Source organism: Recurvomyces mirabilis (genome assembly GCF_035927965.1).
Source record: "Recurvomyces mirabilis strain CCFEE 5264 chromosome Unknown scaffold_1, whole genome shotgun sequence".
Taxonomy (NCBI): Eukaryota; Fungi; Ascomycota; class Dothideomycetes; order Mycosphaerellales; family Teratosphaeriaceae; genus Recurvomyces; species Recurvomyces mirabilis.
The window spans coordinates 716,384-742,903 of record NW_027041935.1 but is presented as its reverse complement, the minus strand read 5'-3'; the positions used below and the strand labels follow the sequence as shown (position 1 = coordinate 742,903).

The 26,520-nt window shown below is 52.6% G+C and overlaps 12 protein-coding genes across 12 annotated transcripts; 6 read left to right on the top strand and 6 right to left on the bottom strand.

Annotated features, from left to right (window-relative positions):
• Window positions 1-840: 840 nt before the first annotated feature.
• SPC3 (Signal peptidase complex subunit) lies at window positions 841-1,711 on the bottom strand (the record flags this gene model as incomplete). The annotated part of the gene is made up of 3 exons (XM_064833032.1): window positions 841-1,385; window positions 1,444-1,517; window positions 1,569-1,711. 3 exons carry the CDS (start codon window positions 1,709-1,711, stop codon window positions 841-843), a joined length of 762 nt encoding a protein of 253 aa, XP_064699301.1.
• A 522-nt stretch (window positions 1,712-2,233) lies between these two features.
• Window positions 2,234-3,169, top strand: LTS14_000318 (uncharacterized protein; the record flags this gene model as incomplete). Its single annotated transcript, XM_064833031.1, has 1 exon — window positions 2,234-3,169. One exon carries the CDS (start codon window positions 2,234-2,236, stop codon window positions 3,167-3,169), a length of 936 nt encoding a protein of 311 aa, XP_064699300.1.
• A 1,322-nt stretch (window positions 3,170-4,491) lies between these two features.
• On the bottom strand, window positions 4,492-6,472 carry LSK1 (serine/threonine protein kinase, CMGC, CDC2/CDK subfamily; the record flags this gene model as incomplete). The annotated part of the gene is made up of 2 exons (XM_064833030.1): window positions 4,492-5,454; window positions 5,507-6,472. 2 exons carry the CDS (start codon window positions 6,470-6,472, stop codon window positions 4,492-4,494), a joined length of 1,929 nt encoding a protein of 642 aa, XP_064699299.1.
• A 2,777-nt stretch (window positions 6,473-9,249) lies between these two features.
• On the top strand, window positions 9,250-10,328 carry GCH1 (GTP cyclohydrolase 1; the record flags this gene model as incomplete). The annotated part of the gene is made up of 2 exons (XM_064833029.1): window positions 9,250-9,966; window positions 10,026-10,328. 2 exons carry the CDS (start codon window positions 9,250-9,252, stop codon window positions 10,326-10,328), a joined length of 1,020 nt encoding a protein of 339 aa, XP_064699298.1.
• A 364-nt stretch (window positions 10,329-10,692) lies between these two features.
• LTS14_000315 (uncharacterized protein) lies at window positions 10,693-12,807 on the top strand (the record flags this gene model as incomplete). Its single annotated transcript, XM_064833028.1, has 1 exon — window positions 10,693-12,807. One exon carries the CDS (start codon window positions 10,693-10,695, stop codon window positions 12,805-12,807), a length of 2,115 nt encoding a protein of 704 aa, XP_064699297.1.
• A 350-nt stretch (window positions 12,808-13,157) lies between these two features.
• Window positions 13,158-13,991, top strand: LTS14_000314 (uncharacterized protein; the record flags this gene model as incomplete). The annotated part of the gene is made up of 2 exons (XM_064833027.1): window positions 13,158-13,724; window positions 13,752-13,991. The coding sequence occupies 2 exons, from the start codon at window positions 13,158-13,160 to the stop codon at window positions 13,989-13,991; spliced, it is 807 nt and encodes a 268-aa protein (XP_064699296.1).
• A 379-nt stretch (window positions 13,992-14,370) lies between these two features.
• LTS14_000313 (uncharacterized protein) lies at window positions 14,371-15,046 on the bottom strand (the record flags this gene model as incomplete). The annotated part of the gene is made up of 2 exons (XM_064833026.1): window positions 14,371-14,956; window positions 15,015-15,046. 2 exons carry the CDS (start codon window positions 15,044-15,046, stop codon window positions 14,371-14,373), a joined length of 618 nt encoding a protein of 205 aa, XP_064699295.1.
• Window positions 15,047-15,525: 479 nt separating this feature from the next.
• Window positions 15,526-16,257, bottom strand: LTS14_000312 (uncharacterized protein; the record flags this gene model as incomplete). The annotated part of the gene is made up of 3 exons (XM_064833025.1): window positions 15,526-15,944; window positions 15,992-16,170; window positions 16,226-16,257. 3 exons carry the CDS (start codon window positions 16,255-16,257, stop codon window positions 15,526-15,528), a joined length of 630 nt encoding a protein of 209 aa, XP_064699294.1.
• Window positions 16,258-16,584: 327 nt separating this feature from the next.
• On the bottom strand, window positions 16,585-16,954 carry LTS14_000311 (uncharacterized protein; the record flags this gene model as incomplete). The annotated part of the gene is made up of 3 exons (XM_064833024.1): window positions 16,585-16,704; window positions 16,778-16,860; window positions 16,915-16,954. 3 exons carry the CDS (start codon window positions 16,952-16,954, stop codon window positions 16,585-16,587), a joined length of 243 nt encoding a protein of 80 aa, XP_064699293.1.
• Window positions 16,955-17,348: 394 nt separating this feature from the next.
• PKP2 (putative protein kinase) lies at window positions 17,349-18,640 on the bottom strand (the record flags this gene model as incomplete). The annotated part of the gene is made up of 2 exons (XM_064833023.1): window positions 17,349-18,588; window positions 18,624-18,640. 2 exons carry the CDS (start codon window positions 18,638-18,640, stop codon window positions 17,349-17,351), a joined length of 1,257 nt encoding a protein of 418 aa, XP_064699292.1.
• A 540-nt stretch (window positions 18,641-19,180) lies between these two features.
• Window positions 19,181-22,935, top strand: UBP15 (ubiquitin-specific protease ubp15; the record flags this gene model as incomplete). Its single annotated transcript, XM_064833022.1, has 3 exons — window positions 19,181-19,189; window positions 19,336-22,765; window positions 22,829-22,935. The coding sequence occupies 3 exons, from the start codon at window positions 19,181-19,183 to the stop codon at window positions 22,933-22,935; spliced, it is 3,546 nt and encodes a 1,181-aa protein (XP_064699291.1).
• Window positions 22,936-25,761: 2,826 nt separating this feature from the next.
• LTS14_000308 (uncharacterized protein) lies at window positions 25,762-26,364 on the top strand (the record flags this gene model as incomplete). The annotated part of the gene is made up of 1 exon (XM_064833021.1): window positions 25,762-26,364. One exon carries the CDS (start codon window positions 25,762-25,764, stop codon window positions 26,362-26,364), a length of 603 nt encoding a protein of 200 aa, XP_064699290.1.
• Window positions 26,365-26,520: the final 156 nt, after the last annotated feature.

Below are 26,520 nucleotides of genomic sequence, written 5' to 3'. Positions count from 1 at the left end.
CCACGGCATTCCCTTCACCATCCTCGGGCTCCATCTAGGAATCGGGCCTTTCCTGCCTAATTCCTGCGAAACCATGAAAGCGCCTTTGAACGTCAGCAGTACATATACATGCATCGAGCAGAGATATCTCAGTCTCGCGCAAGATATGACCACAAACGGCTCCTGGCTCGCGAGCATCATCTCCGGACTGATATGGGAGGTCCTGTTAGGTACTCTGTTCGCATCAGTGGTGATCTCACCATTTGTTGTTCATGGGTCTCTAGGAGCGTGGGGGAAATGGTGGGATTGTGCGACTTGTGGCCAACCCAACATCAAAGCGATGATGATGTGCAAATTCGTCCAGTCGATGAATCCGCGAGAGAGCGTTTTCGGAAGGTTCGATTGTTTTGACAGTGGGAAGGAGGCATCAGATCAGCGACCGATGAGGGACATGAAGGAAGTCGTATGAGGCAAATTCATGCTTCCTGATTAGGCGAAGATGACCTGGACTATATGGGGTAGGAGGTCCTGTCATGATAAGTGAACTGTGAGTCTCGTGCAAGCATCTGAGAAGCAATCCCTGTTGGCAATATTGTCGTACGAAGGTGCAAAGCGACATTTGGAGGTGTGAATGAAGTCGTATGCCGTTGGGATGGAGTGTCGGCATTGATATGGTTTGTGGCTACCAGTCGCGCTGACTACTCACCAAGTCCCTTCTCGCGTTGTAGTGTTCGGGGTGTCAGTAGGATGGGAAGCGAGCATATAGCAGTAGCATATAGCAGTAGTATGATCATTAGCCTTCCCAAGCTTCGCTCTATCCTTTCGTAACCTGCTTCATATGCATTGCTTGAGACCATAACCCTACGCAGGCTTCCCCCGATTCCTCTCCCCACCCGCCTCCACCTTCAAATCCTCCTTCTTCACCCCCTCCGTGCCCTTCAGCGGTGGGAACTCAAACTTGCTCTCCCCACCCTTCAAACCCTGCCATCTCCCGATCGACCTCTTACTATCCCACACCAAAGCCCCAACATAGGGCTGCACATTCCAATGCAAAGTTAAGGTAGCATTGCTACGTTCGGCAATTCTGCCACTGATATCCGTGATTTGATACTTGGGTTTCTGACTGCTCAGCTTCAAGATGCCAGGTTGTGCACCGGCTGGATATGGCTTGGTCGTGTCCTTCTTCGACTTGGAGCCACGTTTGGCAGGTTTCTTTGCTTTCACGTCGGCTTTCGAAGAGGGGTGGATGTAGGTATTCTGATGCCAAGGTGCGTTGTCGGCGGGGATGATGGCGTCCCAGATGATGGCTTCCGAGGCTGGGATTGTGGAGGGAGTGGTGGAAGGGTAGGAAGCGGTGATGTAGGCGAAGATTTGTTTCGTGTTCCAGTTGAAGAGAGTGCTGAGGTCTGAGTTAGGTCGAGAGTTAGCATGGTTTGAGGTGAATGGAAGATGTCGGCCATGTACCAGCGTCGAGGTCGAACTTCACGTGAGCATATTCCTCGCGTTTGGTGCTGTAGTAGTGCGGGCGGCCTTTGACACTGTATTATCATTAGTCCCATACATGACCGAGTATACAGTAGATTACATACACCTGCACATTGCGCAGCTCGAGCGAGGCGGAAGGTGTCTGAGAGCTTAGCACGACGCTGAGAGCAATGGCTGCTGCGACAGCAAATGCTACAGAAGTGAAGAAGCCGAACACATTTTGTATGCGAGTGAGAGTGTTGTGCATGGTCAGAGTTGTTGACGGCTATACTGCCGACTCGTATTGTGTTTTATTGCATTGTTGAATCACGAGTTGCTAGCACGAGCAAGCACATGTTACAGTAAAGGTGAGGTGTCGACTCGAGCATTGCTTACTAAGGCAAGCCACCCACTACGACTTCGATTCTTTCCCCAGCACTCTCACCATCATTAGACTCCATGGTCTGTCATGCTTCGATCCTTCGTCTGGTCTCATCATGGCCAGCTTCCGGCTAGCTTGGCCCTTGATGAATGACGCGGGATATACCTGGTTGTAAGACTTTCGTTACGAGCATAAGCATTCCCATGGCTTGCTCGCAATGGAGAAAGTCGTCGACTCGCCACCTCGGTGAGCGAACCACTGGCGTCTCCGTCAAATCGGGATGAGAATTCGTACAATTCTTCGTACGATGAGCAGCTAGAGTCCGGCTGTGCCCGACTCCTTGTCGTGCTGCCCGCCGAATTTGGTAGTCCACTGGTCTGCCATTTATCAAGACATGATCTCAAAGATATGCCAGACTACAATGCGCTATCCTACTGCTGGGGTGATGCAACACGTACCCACCAGATGCAGCTGGATGGCAAGCACTTTGCCCTTACCACCAGTGTCTACGAAGCTCTGCAGCGTCTAAGACCCGAGCGGGACAGCTTGTGCATTTGGATTGGTCAAGTGTGCGTGAACCAAGACGGCATAGAAGAACGTGACGTGCAAGTCCAGCAGATGGGTCAGATCTATCAGCAGGCAGCCAACACTTTCATATGGCTTGGGCCAGCTCATCCAGGTATGGAGGAGTCTCTGCAAATTATGCGCCAGTTCTGCAGCGTCTCAAAAGACGATAGTTGGACGGCCTTGCACTATACTCACATTAAAATAGTTCTTTATGATTCATGGTTCCATCGTGTCTGGGTGGTGCAAGAGGCTGTGCTTGCGCAAGGATGCGTCTTCGTCTACGGTCACGACCAATGCAATGAGACTGAGCTAAGCAATTTCGCACCATTGTTCTACCGCTTTTGCAGCTCGAGAGAGATGCTTGCTCTTGATGCCAGTGCCATGGACCCGAGGGGTTGTCGCGACGGTCTCGACAGCTACCACAATATTTTCAGTCATTTGAGGCGCATTGGCCCCAAGACGAGGACTCTCGCCCTGCCATTGCTACAGATGAGCCGGAATAGAGAGTGCAGCGACGAAAAAAAACACGTCTTTGGTCTGCACGGGCTCTTCGCAAGATCGACCCTTGAAAATCTTGTTCCGAGAGTGAACTATGGGAAGAGCACTATCGAGATCTTCACAGAGACTACAAGATTGGGCATAGTGTCGGATGGTTCATGGAAATCTCTGATCGTTGCGCATGACAGAGAGGCCCAGAGCAGACACGATTCGGAAGTAGTGGCTGTGAAGGGGTTGACTCGTCTCCCTTCATGGGTGCCTGACTGGTCCTGCGGATAGTCTGCGCAACCGTTCGAGCCTTCTCTCTATCACGCAAGCGTTCAGAAAATCTGCCTTCCTTGTGATGGACTTCACGACCAACGGCGGACGCCTTCAGCTATCAGGCTCTATCGTTACAATTGTGGAGACGGTAAAACTGCGCAGCTCAAGAAATTGGAACCACGTAGACATCCAGGACTTATATGACCAGCTCGTAGCTCGTGAACACAAACACTACCCCCGAGATAAGATCTCTGATGCCTTCGCAAGGACCTTGGCCGCTGACCTGCAGGTTTCCGGGACTGATCCTTCGAAGCGATGGCCACGCGACGCCCTAAGCACGAGTGGCATGCCATGGGTACACAGCAATCTTGACTGGCAGTACTACAAGGCCATGGACAAATGTATAGGCCACCGGAGCTTCGTCTTCACACACGCGGGACATATCGGGCTCGGACCATTGGTCTGCCGACCAGATGACCTCGTTGTCGTCCTTCATGGATTCAGCATGCCAATCGTTCTCCGCAAGCGTCCTACCGGCAGATTCCACCAGATGATCGGCCCAGTATATGTGCATGGTATCATGGACGGAGAGGTCATGGAAGCCGTGGACAGGGGCGAGTACGAAATCGAGACATTCAAGATCGATTGAGACCGCACGTTCAGGAGAGTCGTGACACATTGGGTGCGCCCGCCCACGGTACACCGCTGCTCTTCCCCGTGTCCACTGCTTCTCACACTTAGGCAAAGATGGGTAGGAGGAACTTGCAATGTCTCATCGGGTAGACAGTCCATGACTGTCCGTTGCTTCATTGCTTTCACGGTCTGTCCCTGAACCAAAGACCTTGGATATCGCTGCGCCGGAGCTGCTGGCCGCGTATCGCATCATCCTCGTTTTCACCGCAGTCATCCGTTTGAATCAAATGTGACAAGAGCTTGAGACATACTGGACAAGATGGCCACTGCCCACCTGGGCAAGCATAGCTTAGGTATCTCATGGCGATAGAACTAGGGTCGTGGTAAGGAACTCCTGCTTGTGTCCGTGATCCTGTTCCTGTCATATTCGCTATGGATGTTCGTCATACGGATGAAGCCCTATAGCGGGTGGCGAAATGTTGTTCGCGAGATCTTGTGCCTGTGGCAGACGGGATGGGCAGAGGAATACTCCAAGCACATCATGACTACCGAGTGAGAGCGCAATTTCCTGACTCTCCAACGGAGGACGAGATACACTGAATGACGAAGACGGCGGCAGAGAAGCTTACACCCATGGTGGATGGCTGGATGTAGAATCTATAGCACAACCCGAGCCAGAAGCATCCCAGGAACAGATATTCTCACTCTCAAGGGGCTTCCGCAGCAACAGCAACCTTAATCCTCTTCTCCCCGGGCAAAGCACCCTGCGGCATCTCCTCCGCCTTCCTCTTCTCCACCACTTCCCTCTCTCTCCGTCTCGCCTCCCGCTCACTCTTCTCCTTCTCCTTCCTCAAAGCCTTGGACTCGAATTCATGCCAATCGCCCTCCAGATCCGCCAATTCCCAGACCTGCTGCGCCTGGGGCTCGTTGGTGAAATAACTATGCTCCAGGACGTCCGATGCCGGAGGTCGATTCGCCGGATCGTACGAGAACATGGCTTCCAGAAGCTCGAAAGCATCCTCTCTTATTCTGCTCTTATACTTGTCGCGGAAAGTAGAGGGCTGGCGGTGAGATGGGCGTAGGAGCTCGAACCATTGGAGTTGAGTGAGGCCGGGCCAGTCGCTACGGGATGGTGTGCCGAGGACGTTGTAGATTTTGTCGAGTTGATTGATCTCGCCACCATCGCCTGGGAAGATGGCATGGCGGGTGAAGATCTCGACGAGGACGCAGGCGGCGCTCCAGATATCGACTGCTGGGCCGTATTGTGTCTCGCCGAGCAGAAGTTCGGGTGGCCGGTACCAGATTGTAATCACTCGGTTGGTGTAATCTTGTGTGCTACGCTTCTGGTAGAAACGCGCAAGACCGAAATCCGCATACTTGAGCTCGCCAGTCTTGGAGACGAGGATATTTGCCGCTTTGATGTCGCGGTGAAGCACTCCACGGTGGTGCAGATATGCTAGTCCTTCGAACATCTGCTTGGCTAGGTGCTTCTTGTGACCTTCCGAGAGTGTGAAGGTTGGATGGTTGAGCAGGCCAGTCAGATCGTGAGCCTGGTACTCGAACACCATGAAGCAGTCGTTCTTCTCCACCATGACTTCCTGTAGCGGGACGACATTGATGTGATTCAGCGACTGTAATAGTTTGATCTCGCGGGTCGCTGTGACAGGAAACTGAAAACAGGTCAGCATGTAATCATTAAAGCGTTCCCAACCATGAACTTACACCATCCCGCTCACCCTCCATCCGGATCTTCTTCAGCGCCACCATCTTACCAGTGTACACATGTATAGCCTTATATACCTTGCCATAAGTCCCGCTCCCGATAACAGATTCATTCCCGGTCTTCCTGTAGTATACACTATCCGAAGCAGCAAACTCGTCACTCATTGTTGGCCTTGCCTTGATACGTTTTCTCCGCACAGTCTCCTTCTTGACAAGCTTGTTGGGAGGATCACCAACACGAGTGTTGCCGACATAATTCTGGCTCTTCGGTACGCTCGCCTGCACAAGCGGTGATACTGTCGCGGGTAGCTTCTTCGACGCCAGTGGCGATGTCTCTGCCTTCGATGCATGGGCTGACTTCTCAACTTGCGCATTTTGCACGCTCGCCCTGCCTTTTATGGAAAAGGATATCTTGTTCTTTTCTTTCTCCACTTCAACTCCGGCTCCCTCTGGCGCGATCACTACGGATGCCATCTGCGAAGCTGGTCCAGATGGTGTAGGCTTTCGTTTACGAGCACCTTCGTCCTCTGCTCGCATATCCGCGGGAGGTCGGAAGGGGTTGTCATCATCCTGTGCATCCGCGTCCGCGGTCACTGAATTCTCTCTTGACTTGTCACCAGGCTGTACTAGGCTCCCACCGCGTACACCATCGCCAGGTGTCCATGACAGATTTGCGAAGTGACCACGCCCAAAACGTTGTGACGAGCCTCCTCGTTGTGGCGTCTGACTGCCGGAGTGTGACGGTGTGTTACTGAACTGTCCCGACGGCTTCGGTTGGTACTGCGGCGCACCTGACTGTGATGATGAGCCTTGTGGGTGGCTATGGTGTGGTTGTGGGGGATGGCGGTAAGCTGGCGAACCTGCGTGTGAAGCATAGCTCGGTTGTGGATAGTTGCGGTTGTTGTATTGTGGTTGGGTGGATGAATAGCCGTGGTGGCCACCGTAAGGCGGGCCGCGATTGTGCATGTTGTCAGCCTTACGCAGTGACGTGGTTTCGCATCCAGCTCACGAGACGCTGCTCGTAGGGTGCTCGGTAATCGGTGGTAGTACTGTCAAGACTCGACAGCGAAGCCTTTTCGTGCGCAGGCGAGCGGCGTGGCGAGCGGAGGTCCTTTCAACGACGAGGCCGTGAATGATGGGATGATCTTAATATGCTCTTGTGTTAGGAATTATGATGGTCGCAGTCTGTGATGGCTAGGCCGTATCCTTAGAACAGTCGTCGTTCGCACGGCTGCGAGATACCAACGTGACCGCGGTGATGATGCGTGGGAGATCCCCAGATTCTCGTGCCTGGCAGGTGATTGTACGACTCGCGGGCTCTGTGGTCTCACACTCCTTCTCCACTGTTTGCAGCAGTTGCAACGTCGCAGTATTGGTCCCTCAAACGTGATCGCCAATCCCTATAAGTATGCCTGCGACGCCCCCCGGTCACGTCACTGTCTCTTGTTCACGCAGTCGTAAATCACCTGGCACTTCCTCCAGCTGGTGCTTCTGCACCTAGACCTTCTTCTCACCCCGGTAGTTGTGTACTAGTGACCGAGGCAGGGTTGTTCGTCCGGGCGTTTGAATATTGGGTGGGACGCGGTTGAGCGGCGTCTGTGCGACGTAGGAGATGATCGGTGCTGGCGTGTGATTGAATGGGGCCCGTTGTGGTTCGGCGTGATGATTGAGGCTTGCAGGCAGGTGCGCACTTCAGGCTTCCTACAACTTTCCCTCGTGATGCATCAGATGATTCTGTGCCTGTCCCCCTGCTGCGTTCGTGATGAAGTGGTGAAGCAGAATGATGTGCTTGTTCAGAAGAAAAGTGTGGAGGTGAAGCGATGCCTGGCTTTCGCTCTCGTTCTGCTATTTGGCCATAAATATTCTTTGGGGTGTTGGATACTTCACGCTCGATAGCTCCACCCTGGACAATGTAATCGTTCACGACAAGCCCTCGATACGCTGCCGATAGCCTCCTCTCCTTGCACGGTAGCGTTAGTTGACGACACGGCCAAATGGCGCAACTCATGTGCGCGCGTTCCCGCATGCGACTTTCCCGAGATGCGGCTGATAAGCTTCGAGCATCAGGATGAATCGATGTCAATTCCAGTATAGTCCGCCACCCTGCACAATGATGAAGAGAACGAAAGACTCACATCATACTCGCCTGTGACAACTACAATCATGCATCAGGAGCGTAATGGGCCTGTCACTTGCGGTGGCCTTGAGAAACTCATCTGTTCAGCCCCGCCCGTCTCCAGGAAGTCTTGGCGTTGCCGTCGTGTAAGATTGACTCGAGCAGGAGCAATACCTTGAGGCTGCCAGGTTTTATCAGTAGTAACACATTGTGATATGCGCTCCAAGCCCAGCATATACGCTGTCATTGCATAGCGTTGGCCAAGCAGATGAGAAGTACTTGTAGACGATGAGCCTTCGCCGATGTCCTTTCTCGTTGGGCTGGTTCACGAGCAAATCTTTACCAAATGCAAAGAAGGCGCTCGCAATACACAGCAGAAGTGGAGAGCAGCATTCACAGCTGCATGTCAGTAAGATCTTCACGATCTGTTCTGGACGAGCCAATGCCTGCTTGCCAGTCATGCCAATGCTGCCAGTGCGAGCGCCATGAAGAGCGATCATGCTCAGTGACCAAGCGATCTGCCGACAATGCTTTCGGCTGTGTTCGTGCCTATGGAGGACACAACGGTTCGGCAGGCAACAGGCAAGTATTCTCCGTTTCACTGTCGACCCTTGGTCATGGTGTCAGGAAACACGCTCAGGAGCAGCGTTTGCTGGGAACTGGGCGATGCCATCGTAGCAGCTCTGAGCCTGCAGCTCATACGCATGCCGCATTTCAAGCACTACCAGGAGTGGTGCGTTCACCACCCATGCACTGAAGCTGGCCACTGTTGACTGCGTAGGCACTCCCTAGAATGCCCACATTGATAAGAACCCCAGCCATCCCGATCTTCGCCGCTTGAGTCTCTCGGCTTGCTCCGCGTCAGAATTGTTTCACGGCGAATACATCTATCTATGAAATATGGAGGACGGATCACCAAGCAGAGAGTTGCGGAGCAAAGGGTTTGTGTTAGAAGAGAGCCGACCCGGTGGACAGCAGCTTCAGGGCGAACCCACTGAGCGTGGTGGGGATGAACCAGAAAATGTCGCCTGCCAAAGGAAGGTCGACGATGTAGGACCAGAATGGTTGGGACTGGAGCGTAGCCGGTCATGCTAAGTTGCTGTCATGCTGCCAAAGGCGAGGGTAGGATGCGCCATCATGACTCGCTATCTGCACGTTGTCGCACGCTCAGAGCTAAGGATGGTGTATAGTACCAGAAGCTGCGCGGCCCCGTGCCGTCTACAATTGTGGGTGGATGAATTAGTTAAGGATGTTGATGGCGAGCGAGTGCAGAATCCATCGTCGCATGAAGCGCTGAAATTGTGTTGATGCGCCCGCGCGGAATGCTCCGGTTCAAGCTGGCGCTAATGACGCACCTCGGCCGATCAAAAATCTCGAGGTCTGCGAGGTGAATCTCAAGCTCGAGTTGACTTTACCGGGAATCTCTAGAATAATGCACATCATGAAGAGACAAATAGGTGCACGGTAGCATTGTACTATGACCTGGCTCTCTATCACAACGTCTCAAGCATCTCCGGCCACTCCATATAGAGTTCACCCCAGGCTCTTCGGGTATCTCTACCACATAAGCACCGAAGACTAGTTTGTACATTTTTCTACTACAAAGCATCTCACCAAGCATCAAATCATGGATCCCGAGCACCAGCCTGTCCCGCGACCTAGAGCTATCCCTTCTCACCTCATCAATGGCCATTCTCCTCTCCACCCATCCTATACGGCCGAGCGCGAACGTGAGGATAGAGAGCATACGTATGAGTCAATAAAATCCTCAATGGGGCCTCCTCGAGAGCCAATAGATCTCGCAAACCTAAGCTTGAACAATCACGACCGAACGGAACGGCCAAACGGATCACAACAAAACTCGGCGCAGCAGTACGAAGAAGTAGAAGATGCCGACCTCGACGACCTTGACCTCAAAGTCGCAGCCCGGGACGACCGAGACGAGGCACCTCTGACACCACCCGCAACCGCCCGCTCCATGTCTCCCTTCACCGCAAATCCCACGATCGACTTCGATGGCCTCTCCTGGCCATCAGCCGGAACCCTCGCACGCCTCCACGAGCGCGAAAGTCCCGAGGACGCCCAAGCAAGATTGACCAAGCTCTCTGGCGCTGTGAGAACGATCCTCGAATGTATCGGTGAGGATCCAGATCGCGAGGGCCTACATGGGACGCCGGAGAGGTATGCAAAGGCTATGATGTTCTTCACGAAAGGTTATGAGGAGAATCTGAGGGATATTGTGAACAATGCTGTTTTCCATGAGGACCATGATGAGTTGGTCATTGTGAAGGATATTGAGGTTTTCAGTTTGTGTGAGCATCATCTTGTGCCTTTTACAGGAAAGGTGGGTCTTTTTTGTTTAATGCTTGGATCATGGTATGGTTGTGCTGACCGTGGACGTAGATGCATATTGGGTATATACCGTCACGAAGAGTAATTGGATTGTCGAAGCTTGCGAGGATCGCAGAGATGTTCAGCAGACGACTACAGGTCCAGGAGCGCTTGACAAAACAAGTTGCTCTTGCATTGCTAGAAGTGCTAAAGCCGCAGGGTGTAGGCGTGGTGATGGAAAGCAGTCATTTGTGTATGGTGATGCGAGGGGTACAGAAGACAGGAGCAACGACTACGACTAGCTGTATGCTGGGCGCTATGCGGAAGCGAGCGAAGACACGAGATGAGTTCTTGACCCTGCTCAATAGAAGATGATGGAAGATTTGGGGGCGAAACGAGGATATATGGGTGGGCGGCCGATTCAACAGGTCTTGGGATACGGAGTCTGGATGGGATGATACCAAAGCGCTCAACGCAGCGTATGTATTTGTTTATTACTCACTTTCGCTGTGCGCGAATCCAGCTCACATCAAGATTCAGAGCCCTGTGTGGGTGAAGAGAACAGCTGACAGGGTCGCTCCTTCCCCTTCCAGTGCATTCACTGAACAGGTCACGCGCCGACGTAATGATCTACAGCAGCTCCCGCCACCCCACAAGCTCCACAAGAACAATACTAACGATTCTTATTGTCGTTTCAGGTTCCAGTTCAAAATATTACAGACGCCTTACTGACTCCAGCATGGCCATCAACCGCCTCTACTACTACGTCCTGGCCATCGCAGTCTCGGCTTTTCTTTGCTCATCCCACATTAAGACTGAGTGGCCACAGCGTGGTTGGAAGCCGCATAGCTCTATGGGCAACGTGTGGAAGTGGGATCAAGAAATCAAGAAAGGTGGGCCAAGGATAAGAAAGGAAAGTCGACGAGTAAACATGAAGGAGCAAGACCTAGTCGGTCGAAGCGCAGAGAGCGATCACGAGCACCCGACCCAAGAAGACGCCGACACGAAGATGGCGGACGAAACAGAAGTGAAGGGCGCGAGCGACGACAGCATCGATACCGTACCGAAGAAGAGGAGTACGGAGAGCCCGCCGTGTTCTTCGACAACACTGGCGGACCGATCGTCACAACAGTCGTCTGATACAGCGACACCACACTCGTCACTAGCAGCAGATCCCACATCAGAAGCTACCACATCAGACCTGCCAACCCCTGCCCCTTCAGCTCCTCGAATCGGTAAACTACACAAGCGACGTGCCTCTACTTCGCCCGAAAAGTTCAACACTGGCAAATTCGAGCCATTGCCACTACAGACCACCGTCAACCCACACAAACGCCCAAGGCTCGAGAACAAGCTCGAGATCAAGTATGACGAGGATGGTACTCCTCGAATTGCTTCCGTCACTCCCTCATATGCGTTACCTTCTGGTCGCACAAACGTAGGCTCAACACTCCTCAATCCAAAGTATCGACAGATCCCACCTACGACTTCTCGACGACCTTTCAGTGTCCTGAACGCTATACTCCGCAATGGAGACCTCATCAAGCATCTCGTTAGCTGTCTCCCGATTCCAGCACTCATCACTCTATACGCCATCAGCAAGCCTTTCCATTACCTATTCAATGGCGCCTATACTGCTTACATACTGGAGAACATGCGAACCTGGGCACCCGGCGCGGACAAGATTTACCCCTGGCGTTGCTATGCCGAATTATGCATCAAGGACCCCAGACTTAGGCAGAAGAGTCTATGGAAAGGGCAGGATGTGAGCAAGAAGTATGGAGACCTTCGCGATTTACCTAGTATCCGCTGGCTGCAGATGGTGGCATGGCGATATGCGATTTGCAAAGACATGCTCATCCAGCTGGCAACGAAGGGTCTGCGCTGTCCTGCTGGTACTCTGGATGCAGTAAGACGGGTGTGGTTCATCATGGACTTGCCACTGAATGCTCACCGCATCGCGCTGATGAGGAGTGACTCATACATCACAATCAAGACCTTGTTTCGAGCAACGACGTTCTTCCTCAAGGTGGACATGTACTTCACCGATCCAGCCGCACCGATAATACCACACAACACCGGTACCATGAATCCAGCTATGCATCCACCACAGTGGCAGGGTAGCAGCTTCACAGGTGTGCCTTTCCGTAAGCTACTCACTGCTGAACGCCATCTCACCTCCCTCTGGCGAGTCCTCCGTGGCTGGGGTCCAGATTCAGCGACCGGTATGATGGCCATGACTCGCCTCGACCTTCTCAAACTCTGGGTCCGGCACAAGTACCATCTACCAGTAGATGTTCCAGACCACGTCAAGCGTCAAAGCATCATGGGCGTCCCGTGGGACAAAATCGGCATAGCCAACCTCGAACGCACAAGCGTTTCGATCATCAAGCTTTCTTCGGGCGGCACCACAGCTATTTTGCACCCAGCCATCTTCTCCAAAGCGACCAACAACACCCATCAAGAACAACAGCTCCTCTATCCACACGCCAAGCGCCTGCTTCTACCTACCACAAAACCCCGGGAAGAACTCTTGCGTCCGGATGAATTGATCATGAAGGAAGGTGTTAGACGCAAGGGACAGCTGCATAGAGGGTGGGCGAGAGCAATGTTATGGGGCTTTTGTGACGATTTTGGGAGGAACTTGCCACTGCGGACGGAAAAGGAACTGCTTGAGTGGAGTCAGGGAAAAGGGTCCAAGAGCTACTTCATTCGGAATGAGGATATTGAGAAGGCGAGGGCGGAAATGATCAGGAGGATGAGGAAGGATGATGAGGAGGCGGAGAAGGCGAAAGGCGAGGCAGAGGACATTGTAGGCGCAGAGATTGGGGATCAAGAAGTCTCCAAGCAGTAATTGGTTTTGGGGCAAGTTTATCATAGTGCTGAGATCAGCGCATCCGTCCGAAATATGGTGGTAGTTTTCTTACGAATACCCGCGATCAAAACGAGTGGAATACGACGAAAGAGGATGGATGCTCGAGAGTCGTTGCGTCTCTACACGTAAATAGCCAATCCTTAGCTCGAGCTATCATGGTGAACTTTAATGTATAACGTTGTCATGCAGACCATTCCTGTTGCCTGATTCCTGTTGAGATGTGATACGCAGAACTGTCGAGCTATATCGTCTTGGTAATGCTCTACGTATTGCGCCCAACATCAACGCATAATATATAAATGCTCACCGAGACTTGGAAGGACCACGTAATGCCTGTGCAGCTACTCCATGGTAGTCGGCCAGAGGGTATTGATGAAGATGAGACGTGGGAGATTGTTGAGCGCCCTAGCGAGACCGACACGACCAAACAGTCTTCCAGCGATGCATACATCAACTTCCAGCTCAACAGCAGGTTCGGCAGCCTGTCACTGCAAGTCAAACCTTCCATCGAGGCGACGAGCAACACTGAAACGCCACATATGGGAAGCGGGCATCAGCAAGAACAATCGTTGCTCTTCCAGCTGCCTGCAGAGCTGAGACTCTGTATCTACGAGATGGCTCTCCACGTGCCAACAACAGCTCATGGACTTCGGCTCATACGATCTCCCGTAGGAAGCAATAAACCCAGTGTGCTAGCGCTCTACCTGACCTGTCGAAGAGCGTTGGCAGAGGCTGAAGGCATCTTCTACTCTATTAATCGCCTACATAACGTACCGCCGCTCTTCTGGCAGACGATAGGCCAGAAGCGGCAAAACGCCATCACCATGCTCTCATTGTCAGTCACTTCAGCTGCAGCTGCGCTTGTTGAGCTGCAAAGTCTACGCATTGCGACAAATGTGAGGTCGATTCATGTCGTGCGCCAGTCAAGCATCAGATTCCTTGACCCTTCTTCATGGAGGCTGATGGCGCCACAGTTGATCACGGAGCTGGGAGGCTTCAAGCAGCTTAACGATGTCCAGATATTTACGCCAGAAGCGCTTGACGAGACGAATGAGGAGCTTTCCAGGAAAGGAAAGCTCGATGAGGTCGATCGCAGATTTCGTGATGCTGCACCAGCTAGGAACACGGGACTGATTCCGGACGAAGGCGTAGCCAGTGTGTAGCTTGAATACGACCAAGCTAGACCGCTGGGTGTTTGTATCAATCGTCCTCGTGGAGACGATGAACTTATCGTATCAGCACAACGGCAAGCGCGGCATGATCTAGACCGGAATTTGAAAGCTGTGTGAGGACTGAGAGCCTGCAGCCTCCTATCCAACACAACTCAACGCATCTCGCATCTGCTGTACTCGTCACCACAGTTTGACGAGCATCCTGGGGATAAGAGATGCTTCCAGCCCCATCAGAGATCGCACTCTGACACACGCTATGATCACGATTTGGGACCCAAGGCCTGTATGAATCATGTATCACTCATACCCAGACACTTCTCAATCCCCTCTCCATGCTCATGAAACTCAAAACCCGGCATGCTCCGGATCCTCAATCCTCTCCCATCCCTCTCGCCTTCGCCGTGGTCAGAACAAGATCCGACCAGAATCTCTCCGGAAAAGCCTCCCGATGCCGTCCCAAATACTCCGCCACGCTGTCCTGCCGGTAAACATACCACGCAAGCACCAGACGCTGCATCGTGCAGCCAGGCTGTAGATTGTTGTAGGCGTAGGCGACCAAGTCCACGCCTGGGCCTTGCTTGTGGTATCGGATGGAGGCTCGTAAAGTGTCGATGACCTTGTTCTGTAGGGTAGTGTCGAGGAATAGACTGGCTAAGCGGTAAAGTCTGGACAATGCACGCTGTTCTTCTGCACCTCGAGTGATGTTGAGTGACTCATCCGATCCCGAGGTAGCTGGCCCGATAGAAATGGTGTCGTTATAGCACCACTGGATGTAGGATCTGAAGGATTCGATTTCTGCTTCTGGTAGCCGGATGGTCTTCTCCTTGGCAGCTTTGAATTTCCCATTGCATGCTGCACGGAAGAACTCTGACTTCTTGGTTACAACGCTGTCATGGATAGCGAAGGCTCTCTCATGGTCGCCGATCAAGACTGTAAAGATGTCTTCATATTCGATTCTGTTGTACGGTCAGCTCATTGTGATGCTGCTAGCCAGTGAGGGAGGCCTCGGCTCACCTTGGCGCCGTACGCGGCCGCTCGAGTGCCATCGATTGTGCTTCTGTCTGTCGGTGACGTTGTTGTATCGCTGAGTGAGTCTGGCTCTCTGGCTCGCCTCAGCGGATGGTGTAGTGAGGCAGCAGGTCGACAATGGACCGTCACTGCTGACTAGGCGAGGTTTGTGAAATGGCGCATCCTTCAACTCTTGTTCATTCACATGTGAACGGAAGAGAGAGGTCAGTGATGCACAATCTAGGTAAGATTTCATGACTTACGACTGTCAACGATCACAAAGACTGGGAAGAATTCAAGATCTGGTAACGAGGAGGCAGGGGATGCATCTGTCGATACCCGTGATCTTTTATGAATGCAGCCCGGATTCACATTGGAATGTTACCCAAGCAGATCTGACTTCAAATAGCTGCTTAACCGTTGCCACCAGCTCTTACCAGAAAGCCTCAGAATATGCATGGCCTGTTGTTCTCTCACGGGTTATTTCCGACCACGGTGGTGATGCCACGGAGGGACTTCAAGCAGGGCATTTCGGCACCTCATCGTTGTGCTCGTGGTAGTGGCAAGGGGCAAGATCATTCGGGTTTGGCACTTTCTCGTGTTTGGCCTTCGAGACGCGAATCAGGACATCTCCCAGAAAAGCCGATGGGAACTGTGCTCGATGCTTTTGGAAGAAGTCGCTCAGTTCGGCGCAGTGGTTCGCGTACCAGTCCATCACATACCGCTGCAATGTACTCCCTGCTGGACCATTTTGATAGATCTCGTGGAGAGCGGCCATGGTGGGTCCCTTGTTGTGAACGAGCAGAAAGGCCTTAAAATCGTCCACAACCTGATTCTGAAGCTTGACGTCCAGCAGCATACTTGCCAAAGTATATAGCCTTGCGTAACCCCACTGTGTGTAGGCGCCGTGATCAGCATCCTGGTCCTTGAACAAATCTGGGACCAAAATATGGACCGTGTCATTGTACAGCCACTGCATATACGACCCAAAGACCTCCGGATCCGCTTCAGGCAAAGGAGTTCTTTCGCCTGACTCTCCTTGAATTGGCCATTGCAGGCGGCGTCGAAGAATGGGGACTTAGCGGAAGCTATGGTGGCGTGCAGCACAAACGGCTTTTCTTCATCGCCAACGAGCACCGTGAAGGTATATCGATACTCAAGTCTGGTAGGTGTTAGCGATCAAAGCTTCAAGGATGTTGTACATTGGACGAGCATACCGTGCTTTCTTGCGAGCTGGCTCGCTAGCCATGGTAGGCAATCCGAGAATAGACATCACTGGATTGGTTGTGTTGTGCCGCAGTAATGAAGTTGCGAAGTGAGAGAGGTTGGAGCGAAGCACTTGTATGGAACTTTCAATAGGTCTCACGAACCACAAACGGACGTGGCAGGGTCACTTCACAGTAGGTGACCGCAGTTTTTGTGAGGGTCAAATGAACTTTCTTCATTCATTCCGATCGCTACCCTGGGTATTGTAAATCCACGCTATTACAAACATTATGCTCACTGTCGAGCACTGGCGTATCGAGAGGGCTGCAAGTATCCATCATATGTCCCTCGCACGTCAACTCTCCATCCTCTAGTGCACCGTACCATATCCAGCCTGAGGAGGAGGCTGGTTGTACGCGGTGGTCTGAGCCATCTGATCTTGACGGTGGAAATGCTTGTACTCAAGGTAGAAAGCATGAATGTGGCCAGGCTGTGTTGACGCCGCCGTTAGTATCACTGATCTTTCGGCGCGGGAGAAGTGGAAGGAGGTGAGTTGAACTTACGAAGTACACAAGTAGCGTGAGAGCGATGTTGATGAGCAGGTCGGCACCGCAGCCCTTGATGAGGAAGACGCCGACGGGAGGGACTGTGTAGTGTTAGTATTTGCAAGAGTACTGGATGTTGAGGCGCGACGGCGTACTGAAGATCGTGATGATTACGAGTAGGATAACGTTGATCATGTTGATGGCTGGGTTGGTCGTTGGTGCAGATTGGTTGTTGTTGGTCTTGTGAATGCTGAGATTTATTGAAATGGATGTAAGTCTACTGCCAAGAGCGCCGCCGATGAAGAATATATATTCTCGTTGCGATAGAAGAGCAGTGACGTTATGACGCGTGAGCTGCCAGTAATTATTGCAACTTCGTTTCAGATTCACGCGCTGCAGGGAAGCGTGCTGATCGTGACGTTGTAGTGCATGTGATCGTGGCGTTATGATGTGGCGCAATGAGGCGGTGCAAGAAAACATCATGCGGGACAGAAGGCCTTCTCTTGGACGCCACAGTATGCTGGACTCCGATCATCATGCCGTTCGAACTGAGGCTGAGTGGATCGGTACTGCCGTCCTTCGGCGCAGCTCACACGCCATCCATCGCGGCTCTTGTGCTTAGCACCTCATTCTTATTGCCTAGCCTGCTGACCTGCAGGAACGCATCACAGCCATAGCCTTCAAGGCTATGTAGCTCGAGACTACCGGCCCAGTATTCGGCATAGATCCTGCTCATGGGTAGTCCAATGCCGAGACGCAAGTCTGGCGGTCGACTTGATAAACTTGCTAATGAAGACCCGAACCTCTCCCCTGACTGCTCGTTCTCAGTCTGATCTGGAACAGAGGGAGGCAGCTGTAATTCTTCCATCGTGGCTGCTAGTCGAGGTACCTGTCCCAGATTCTTCAGTCGCTTATTACGGCGAGGTCCTTTAGCGAAACTCCAAAGGTATGGTAGGATCTCTCGATCGATACCGCCGCCTTGATCAGATATGCGGAAGATGACTTGCTGCGCCGCCTCGCAGATAAGCACCTCGATAGGCGGTGGGTTACTTGAGCCAGTCTGCTCGACTACCGCTTGTATGCTGTTGCGCAGCAACTCCCCAAGGATATACTCGAGATGAGAAGGAATATACGGGAATGTCGTGTCCAGATGTCCTTGTAGTATAATCTTGGGAATCGTGACCTTTGGTCCATAAGCCTTCGCGGTGAGCTCTCGAGCCCTCTTGGCGCACTTCTCCACGATCTCGCGCGCATTGCACTTAAGGAAGATCTCGCCCACGAATTCGTCTTCGGGTGCCACCGACGACTTCTTGCCGTCAAAGTGCCAAGGAGAGTGGAAGGTCTCGGTCAATGCTAGGTGCTGCTCGGCAATCACTCTACGACTGATCCGAGAGCGTAGCAAAGTCGTCATGAAGCGGTCGCACTCGTCGCCAGACACCGAGTCCTGGATCTCCAATATGCCCATGGCCAGGCGTGGGATCACCGTCAAATGATCCGTCAAGGCCGTCCTCAAGACCTCGCACAAGCGGTCATTGTCGTCCATATTGTGAATGGCAGGAACCTTTCGAAAGAGTTCGAAAGCTCGGTAGTATAGCTCGTATACATGAGCGATATGCTCGTTGGTCAAGGCAGCATAAGGCAATGTCTGCATATTCCGCAGTCGGTGGGCAAGACGTGTGGGCAGCTCCAGGCGAACATAGTTGGCCGAGCTGAGCAACCGCGACTCGGTGAGCGTACGTCCGAAGAATGTCAATTGCCTCAAGCTGATGGGACGAGATTCTCTCTGCACCCACTCATCCAAAATCACGGAGGGTCGCCATGGCGGTGTACTGCCAGTTGAGTACGACCGGGATGCTCCAAGTACCGTCGTTGCCTTTGCATAGTGTCGAGTGGCCACAGAGGGCAGCCGTGGACGCAGAAGCATTACATGTAGGCTCGTGTATAGGAGTCATAGCTTGGGTACCTTGAATTCGTTTTGGATATCATCCCCAGATCTTCTCGAAGCACGGGCGTTTTGCGGGGCAGTTTTGGCTGGTGCCTTAGGCTCGTCAACGACATCGCTCCTAGATTGCGTTTTCTGACATTCAATTATGGAGGAATCTCTGTAGCGTAGTAACATATATGGAGACGATCAAAAGAAGATAGAGCAGCCAATAAAGCTCGATGGTCATGTGATGTGGTATGCTCGTGACGTGTCGTGATATGGTGTTTGTGACGTACTTCCCAAATTCGTCGGACCTTGACCTTGCAAAGAAGGAAGTCAATACCTTTTGAGCTTCCTGCTGTCCACATCCATCCACCGTAACATACTCCTCGCGCCGGTGCATAATCTCCTACCTCACCGCCCCTCCCACATCCGCCCTACGCGCCACACGTGCTTGCTACGGATCGGCGTGCAGCGGAAGAGGCAGCTGCATCACGATGGATCAGGTAAGCTGCTGCGTGTCTCTCTACACCTGCACCTGCACCTGCCCGAAAGAGCTCTCACTACCATTTCATTCATGCTCTCCACCGCCTAGTCAAGATCCTCGCAACACACAACCTGGAGGAGACAGCAACTGACAAACCTTGTCTAGATCGGCAGCGATATGCTGCTCGACTCCGACTTCGATGAGAAGCGCCTGACGCCTAATGACGACAACGAGAACGTCGCCATCATCACTCCCGACGATGTTGACAGCATGGTGGACGACATAGAGACATCCGCCGAACCAGCGCTGCCCTTGGCGACAGATCACGAGGGAATGAAAGAGCGGTTCATGCCGGCATATCCGGATTATGAGACCGAAGCAGAAGCGACTTTCACATGGGACATTACAAATTGGCGGTCGTTAGCCAAGCGGACACATGGACCCAGCTTCACATGCGCCGGCCATCCGTGGAGAATACTGTTCTTCCCATTCGGTAACGCTGCCTCGGAGAGTGTCTCCTTCTACCTTGAGCAGGGCTTCGAAGAGGAGAAGCCGCCAGAGGATTGGTATGCCTGCGCGCAATTTATGCTGGTCTTACACAACCCCAACGATCCGTCAATATACATACACCATGAGGCGAATCATAGATTCACAGCCGAGGAGGGCGATTGGGGCTTCACGCGATTCGCAGACAAGAATCGCATCTTTGCCGCCAAGTTCGACGGTGCTGCTGATCGACCGCTGGTGGAGAATGACTGCGCGCGCATGACTGCATACGTGCGAGTGCTCAAGGACCCCACAGGTGTACTATGGCATAATTTCGTCAACTACGACAGCAAGAAGGAGACTGGCATGGTCGGCCTGCGCAACCAAGGCGCTACTTGCTACCTCAATTCACTACTACAATCACTTTACCTCACCGGCTCCTTCCGGAAAGCAGTCTACCAAATACCGACCGAGACCGAGGAAGGGAGGGACTCCTCTGCCTATGCGCTTCAACGACTCTTCTACCGCCTACAAGCCGATCCCATAGCTGTGTCGACCCAGGAGCTCACACACTCTTTCGGATGGGAGAGCAGACAAATATTCGAGCAGCAAGATGTGCAGGAACTATCTCGTATACTGATGGAGAAACTGGAGGCGCGCATGAAGGGCACAGAAGCAGAGAACGCACTAGGCAACATGTTTGTCGGCAAGATGAAGACATATCTACGTTGCATTAATGTGGACTACGAGAGCAGTAGGATAGAAGACTTTTGGGATCTGCAGCTGAACGTTTCAGGATGCAAGAGCCTGGCAGACAGCTTCAAGAACTACGTGGAGGTGGAGACACTGGAAGGTGATAACAAGTACGCTGCTGAGGGTTATGGACTACAGGATGCGAAGAAGGGTGTCATCTTCGAGAGCTTTCCACAAGTTCTGCATCTTCAGCTGAAGCGATTCGAGTACGACTTCCAGCGGGACGCTATGATGAAGGTCAACGATCGATATGAGTTCCCTGACGTCTTTGACGCATCGCCGTACCTGGATGAGACTGCCGACAAGTCGGAACCATACATTTACCATCTACATGGCGTGCTCGTGCACTCCGGCGATCTCAATGCTGGGCACTACTACGCTTTTCTAAAGCCTGAGAAGAACGGCGAGTTTTACCGGTTTGATGACGACCGTGTGACTCGTGCGACCAAGCGGGAGGCGATCGATGACAACTTTGGCGGCGACTACGCTACTAATGGTATCAATGGTTTACAGAAGGGTCAGAATCCCTACACTCGGCAGTGGTCGACTAAGCGATCGAACAACGCGTACATGTTGGTGTACGTGCGCGAGAGTCGGTTGGACCAAATTCTGCCACCACTAGACGATGTCAAGGCGCCTGAACATTTACCCGTACGACTTGCAGAAGAACGTACAGCAGCTGAGAAGCGCCGTAAGGAACGCGAGGAGGCGCACTTGTACATGAATGTGCAGGTGGCAACGGAAGCTAATTACAAAGCCTACCAGAGCGTCGACATAATATCATGGCAAGCGGAAGATTCGGATGACCCAGCCTTACCGAAGCAATATCGACTGCTCAGAAGTATGACCGTGACAGATTTTACGGAATTTGTGTGCCAGCAACATGGCTTCGAGCTGGATCTAGTCCGACCTTGGATCATGGTCAACCGCCAGAACGGCACCGTGCGGCCTGATCATCCGCTGAGCTGGACGGATATGACGCTCCAGGAAGCAGCGGACAAGTTCACGACTCGTAATGGTGGCTTTCGTATTTTCATGGAAGAGACGACCCGGGGCGCCGACGGAACACCTATTTGGCCAAGTGAGGATGTGAGCGTGCCATCCTCACCTGTGGTTAATGGTAACTCCCCGCAGCAACACAAGCCGATTATCATCTTCATGAAATATTTCGATGTTGACAAGCAAGTACTGCGCGGAGTCGGCCACGTTTACATGAACCCGTCTGAGAAGGCGCAGGACCTGGCACCGCATATTCTGCAGATGATGGGCTGGGAGACTGGTGTGCAGCTCGAGCTGTACGAGGAGATCAAGCAGACTTATATCGAAAAGATGAAGCCGAAGAATACTCTTGTAGCATCCGAGATACAGGACGGCGATATCGTGTGCTTCCAACGCCATCTCAGTGAGGCCGAAGCGACTGCAGTACGACAAACGAATCCCACAGCATGTCTTGACGCACCTGCATATTACGACTATTTGATCAACCGCATCTACGTGACGTTTACTCAAAAGTTCTCGCCTCCACAGAATTACGAGGTTCAGACAGAAGGCGACGAGAAGTTTACGATCGCGTTGTCAAAAAAGGATAGCTACGATGCTCTTGCACACAAGGTCGCCGACCACTTATCTACTGTGTGCACCGTGCCAATCGACCCAACATATCTCCGCTTCACGACGGTTAATGCCCAGTCCGGAAAGCCGAGAACATTGGTCAAGCGTGCAGCAGGTACCACTGCGTCATCGATACTGTTCAGCAACTCTGGATACGGTAGCTACAATTACACACCGATGCATTCGCAAGATCAACTATACTATGAAGTCCTGGAAATGAGCCTTACAGATCTTGAGCAGAGAAAGAATGTCCGAGTGATATGGCTATCAGAAGGCATCCAGAAGGAACAGCCATTCGAGATGGCGTTACCGAAGCAGACACAATTTACAGATGTCCTGGCCGCGCTGCAAAAGCGAGCTTCGCTACCAGACGAGATCCTGGATCAGATCCGCTTCTACGAAGCCCACAGCAACAAAATCTACAAGCTCCTCCCACCAACTCATTCGGTCATAGCACTGAATGAGTACATGACTGTGTACGCCGAGCGCATTCCGGAAGAAGAACTCAAGGAGATGGATGAGAGTAAAGGTGATAGAGTCATTTACTGTTTCCACTTCGAGAAGGAGCCTAGTAAGAGTCATGGCACCCCTTTCATTTTCATGTTGAAGGAGGGTGAAGTGTTCAAGGAGACGAAGGACAGATTGTCGAGAAGAACAGGCATTAAGGGCAAGAACATGGAGAAGGTGCGATTTGCGGTCATCAAAGGTGGACAGAATTACTCGAGGCCGGTCTGGGTTGAGGATGGTATGTTGCAGATATTTGCTGTCCAATAGTATCTCACTTTCACGATGCTAACACGTTTTGCAGACGACATTCTTTCCGAAAAGCTTGGTCCCGAAGATCACCTTGGCCTCGAACATCCGAACAGACAGCGAGGTAACTGGGCACGGCATGAGTCTTTGAACATCCGATAGAGATCCGGCATCACGACGGACTAGACGTATCTGCACAAGCGGCGGTGGAACTCTTGCAACGATCATGCTGGACGTTTCTGATGTTACTGATGGCGTTTCCTGTACATTATGTACGCCATGTTAGAGCTCTTGCATGGGTATCGAGTTGATGGTCCTGGTTTCACGCATGAGCTATGGGGTATGGAGCACGGCTTATGGAGTGTCAGGCGTTGTGGCGACTTGGTATTGTGCTTTCTCATTGGGCAGTATTGTATTGGGGGAACATAAAGTGCTTCTGATGGCACGAAAGTGGGATGATGGGATGCTGAGATGATAAGCCGGGTTGATATGAGCGTAGTATGTTGTCTGCGCTTGGTAAGAAGTTCGTTCGACCTCAGTCCTCTTCCATCTATGCGGACACCACGTGTTCGCAGCCTCTCAAGTGCTCCGGCAACTCGACTGGGCTCCTTGCCGTCGGATTCGGACGGGTCGGGACTCGGCTTTCCGCTCATTGCCCTCTTCCCATTGTCGTCTCCTCCCCCCCCTCTTACTCGCATCGTTGGCCAGTGTACTCCGCTCGTTATTTGTGGTTGGTAGTACCACTGGTAAGCTGAACCAACCGACACGTTTGAGGCCCTCGGGGGTGTACTGATATATTGTGATACAGGCGGATTCTCCACACTGCTGCTGTCGCAAAACCAGAGGCAGGTATCTCATGGTCATGGGTACTGAACGGGTCATTGGAGACGGTCGATGGACATCGTCTGAGTAGCACAACAACGAGCTCTATTAAGAGCTGCTGCTCTTCCTCCCACCCAGGAACGGATATTGTGCTTGTATCGGGAGGCCGTGGGATGGGGACTGAACCGAAGACTTCCAGATCAGGGCACCATCATGTTCTTTGCCGACTTGCTTTGCGCTGTAGCCCAAGCCGCGACGATTTTGTTCGGCCTTTGGAAAGGGAAAAAGAGAAGCAGGTCCCTTTATCCCACATGTACGGCTACGTGGTTGATGCTTTCAACGGATCTCCATATGCAGGTGTCGACTATCCATGGCCTTCGAGTATACTCGGTACAGTGGGCCTGACCAGGAATGCGCGCCGTCGGGGATGGAGCTTGATGAAATGGCTGTTCGCTACACGTCAATATCTTCTCAAGACTGGGATGCTGACAAGTTGGAAACCATCTCACGAAAGAGAAGCCGCGAGAGTCAATCTAGAAGCTCGAACCCTTATTTGAAGCGGATCATGGACGTGAAAATCGAAGCAAAGGCAATCATCGTGTTGACGTAGAGGCAGACTCTACCTGTGTGGTTGACCGTCTCCTGTAAGCTGGCAGTCTGCTGTTCTTACAGTCACCATGGTGGTGGTATGTGCATCTACTGCAAGCCAGTCTTGCCAGTCAGTCGTATCCGCTGGTGCTTTCATGCCTTACTCATTCGCAGAGACAGAATCAGTCCCAATTATTACTAGAGTGGCGAGCTTGTGACACAGTAGAGCGTGCCGTCGACAGTCCATCTGTAGGTGGCGAGTGGTCTCTGGGCTTCATCACCGGCAGAGTGACTGCATTTGCCACAATAGTCAAGAGCTCCATACCAGTGTGCGCGCTCCAGTAACAAGAGAGTATTGACGTTGGTGTAGAGCCAGGCACTTGAGTCAAGTAGTGAAGCCTATCACACAATGACGAAGATCTGTGGTGGTGTGGACCACTACTGACCTCCATCGGCACCCCGAAAAGCCGTGTCTGCTGGGGAAGAGGCAGACAAGTCATACACAAGCACAATTCCTCGCCTCTTGTGTTTCTGGTGCGCGGTGTGAATCGAGACAATAGGAGACTGCCCAGCGCCGCCGAGAGGCTCTAGGAATCTCGGCCATGCTTCACTCCATATATCCGTCTATGTTTAGGGAGGACGCTGGCCGCTGGCGCTGGGAAGAGATGAGATGTGGAGGCTGATCATGATGTGGAGCCACGCTCGGACCCGCAAGCCACTAGCCCTCCTCGCAATTTGCGACGACTTGCTGAATCTCACGCGATGGAATTGTGCTCATCTCCAGTGCTGACAGCAGGGCTTGGTGTCGTACAACGTGGAAAGACACTCTCGTGCTACACTGCGAGTAACAGCAATCTTCGGTAAGGCAATACAGGATGCCGTCGGAGAATATGTATGCACAACAACTCGATCCACTACTCGACAGAGCGGATGTGGCGATCCCAAGGAACTCAAAAATAGCACCACGCGCGTGGTCGGCTCGCATCTCTGCCGGTTTGCCTGCATTACCGGATTCTCACCTTCTGTCATGATTCTACTACGGCGGCTTCCTATAGCAGAAGATTCGGCTAACCGACTCCTGATGGTGAAGATGGCCGCTTGGCTTGCTCCAGTCGTTGCGGAACCCATGTGCCTCTCTGCACCCAAAGAAGCGAACGGTAAGCCTCCTAAGCATCTCGAGACAATACCAGCCAATGAAGGACGCTCCCCTGGCCCTCCAGCCCAGTGTTTTCTCCTGTCCGCGGTCCGTGAGATCTCCCAAAATGGTCGCCTAGCCAGGTGCGCGAACCGTTTTTAGATCATCGCGTTTAATTACTTGTTTCAAACGGGTTACTGCCCTGGCGTGGACAGTTAGGCCTCACTTGGCGACTTGCACAACAAAAGCGAGAGGCCGGACCTGCACTTGTAAGTTTCCTTGCTTTCGTCCCAACTCGTCACTTTTGAGGTCTCTCTTAGCACTTCCCTGCCAATCCTTTCTGTTCTTCATACAGTCTCTCGTTCAATACATTCAAATAGCGATATCTGCCTAATCCTTTCGACCTGCTACCTCCACCACAACAACCTGTCACTCTATTCAAAATGCGCAGCACTATCATCGCAGCGGCTTTCGCCATCGGCGCTTTCGCCGCCCCTTCCATCCTCGAGAAGCGCGACTGCAACGACACTTGCATGAGCTACGATGCCGCTACCAAGGTCGCCAACAACTTCCAGACTCTGATCGCCGCTTACACCGATGCGCTCGCCGTGCAGGTCATGACCGTCGACTTCACAGATTACTCCGACTCCGTCACCTCCCTCATCGACTCCGGCTGCCAGGGCCCCCAGCCTCTCGGCGCCGTCACCTTCGACAGCCGTGCCTCGTTCATGGCCGGCCAGAAGGCACAGCCCGCGATTCCCTTCGAGATCCTGAACTTGTGGTACGCATGCGAGGGCCCAGTCGTCATCCGCTGGCGCTCTGCCCAGACCCCTGAGATCATCACCGGCAACATTGTCATCGAGGTCGAGCGTGCCACCGACGGCAGCGAACCGTGGCTCATCAAGACCGTCTACTCCGAGTTCAACAGCGGTGCGTGGCTCGTCAACTTGGGCGTGTTCAAGCCCAACTGCACTGCCGATGGCAACTCCGCCGCCGGCCCAGTCGGCAAGAAGGCCAAGCGCTCCCTGCCCGCCCGTATCATGTAAGGTGGTTCTCTAACCATCTTCATGACCGCACATCCGCCTCCGCCGTGGCTTAGACAACAGCACCACTCGACAAACAAAATACAGCTGGTACGCCGGAGAGGCTTCTCGTTATTTCGTGTCAACTTGCATGATACCACTTCAAAGCTAGCCGGCGTT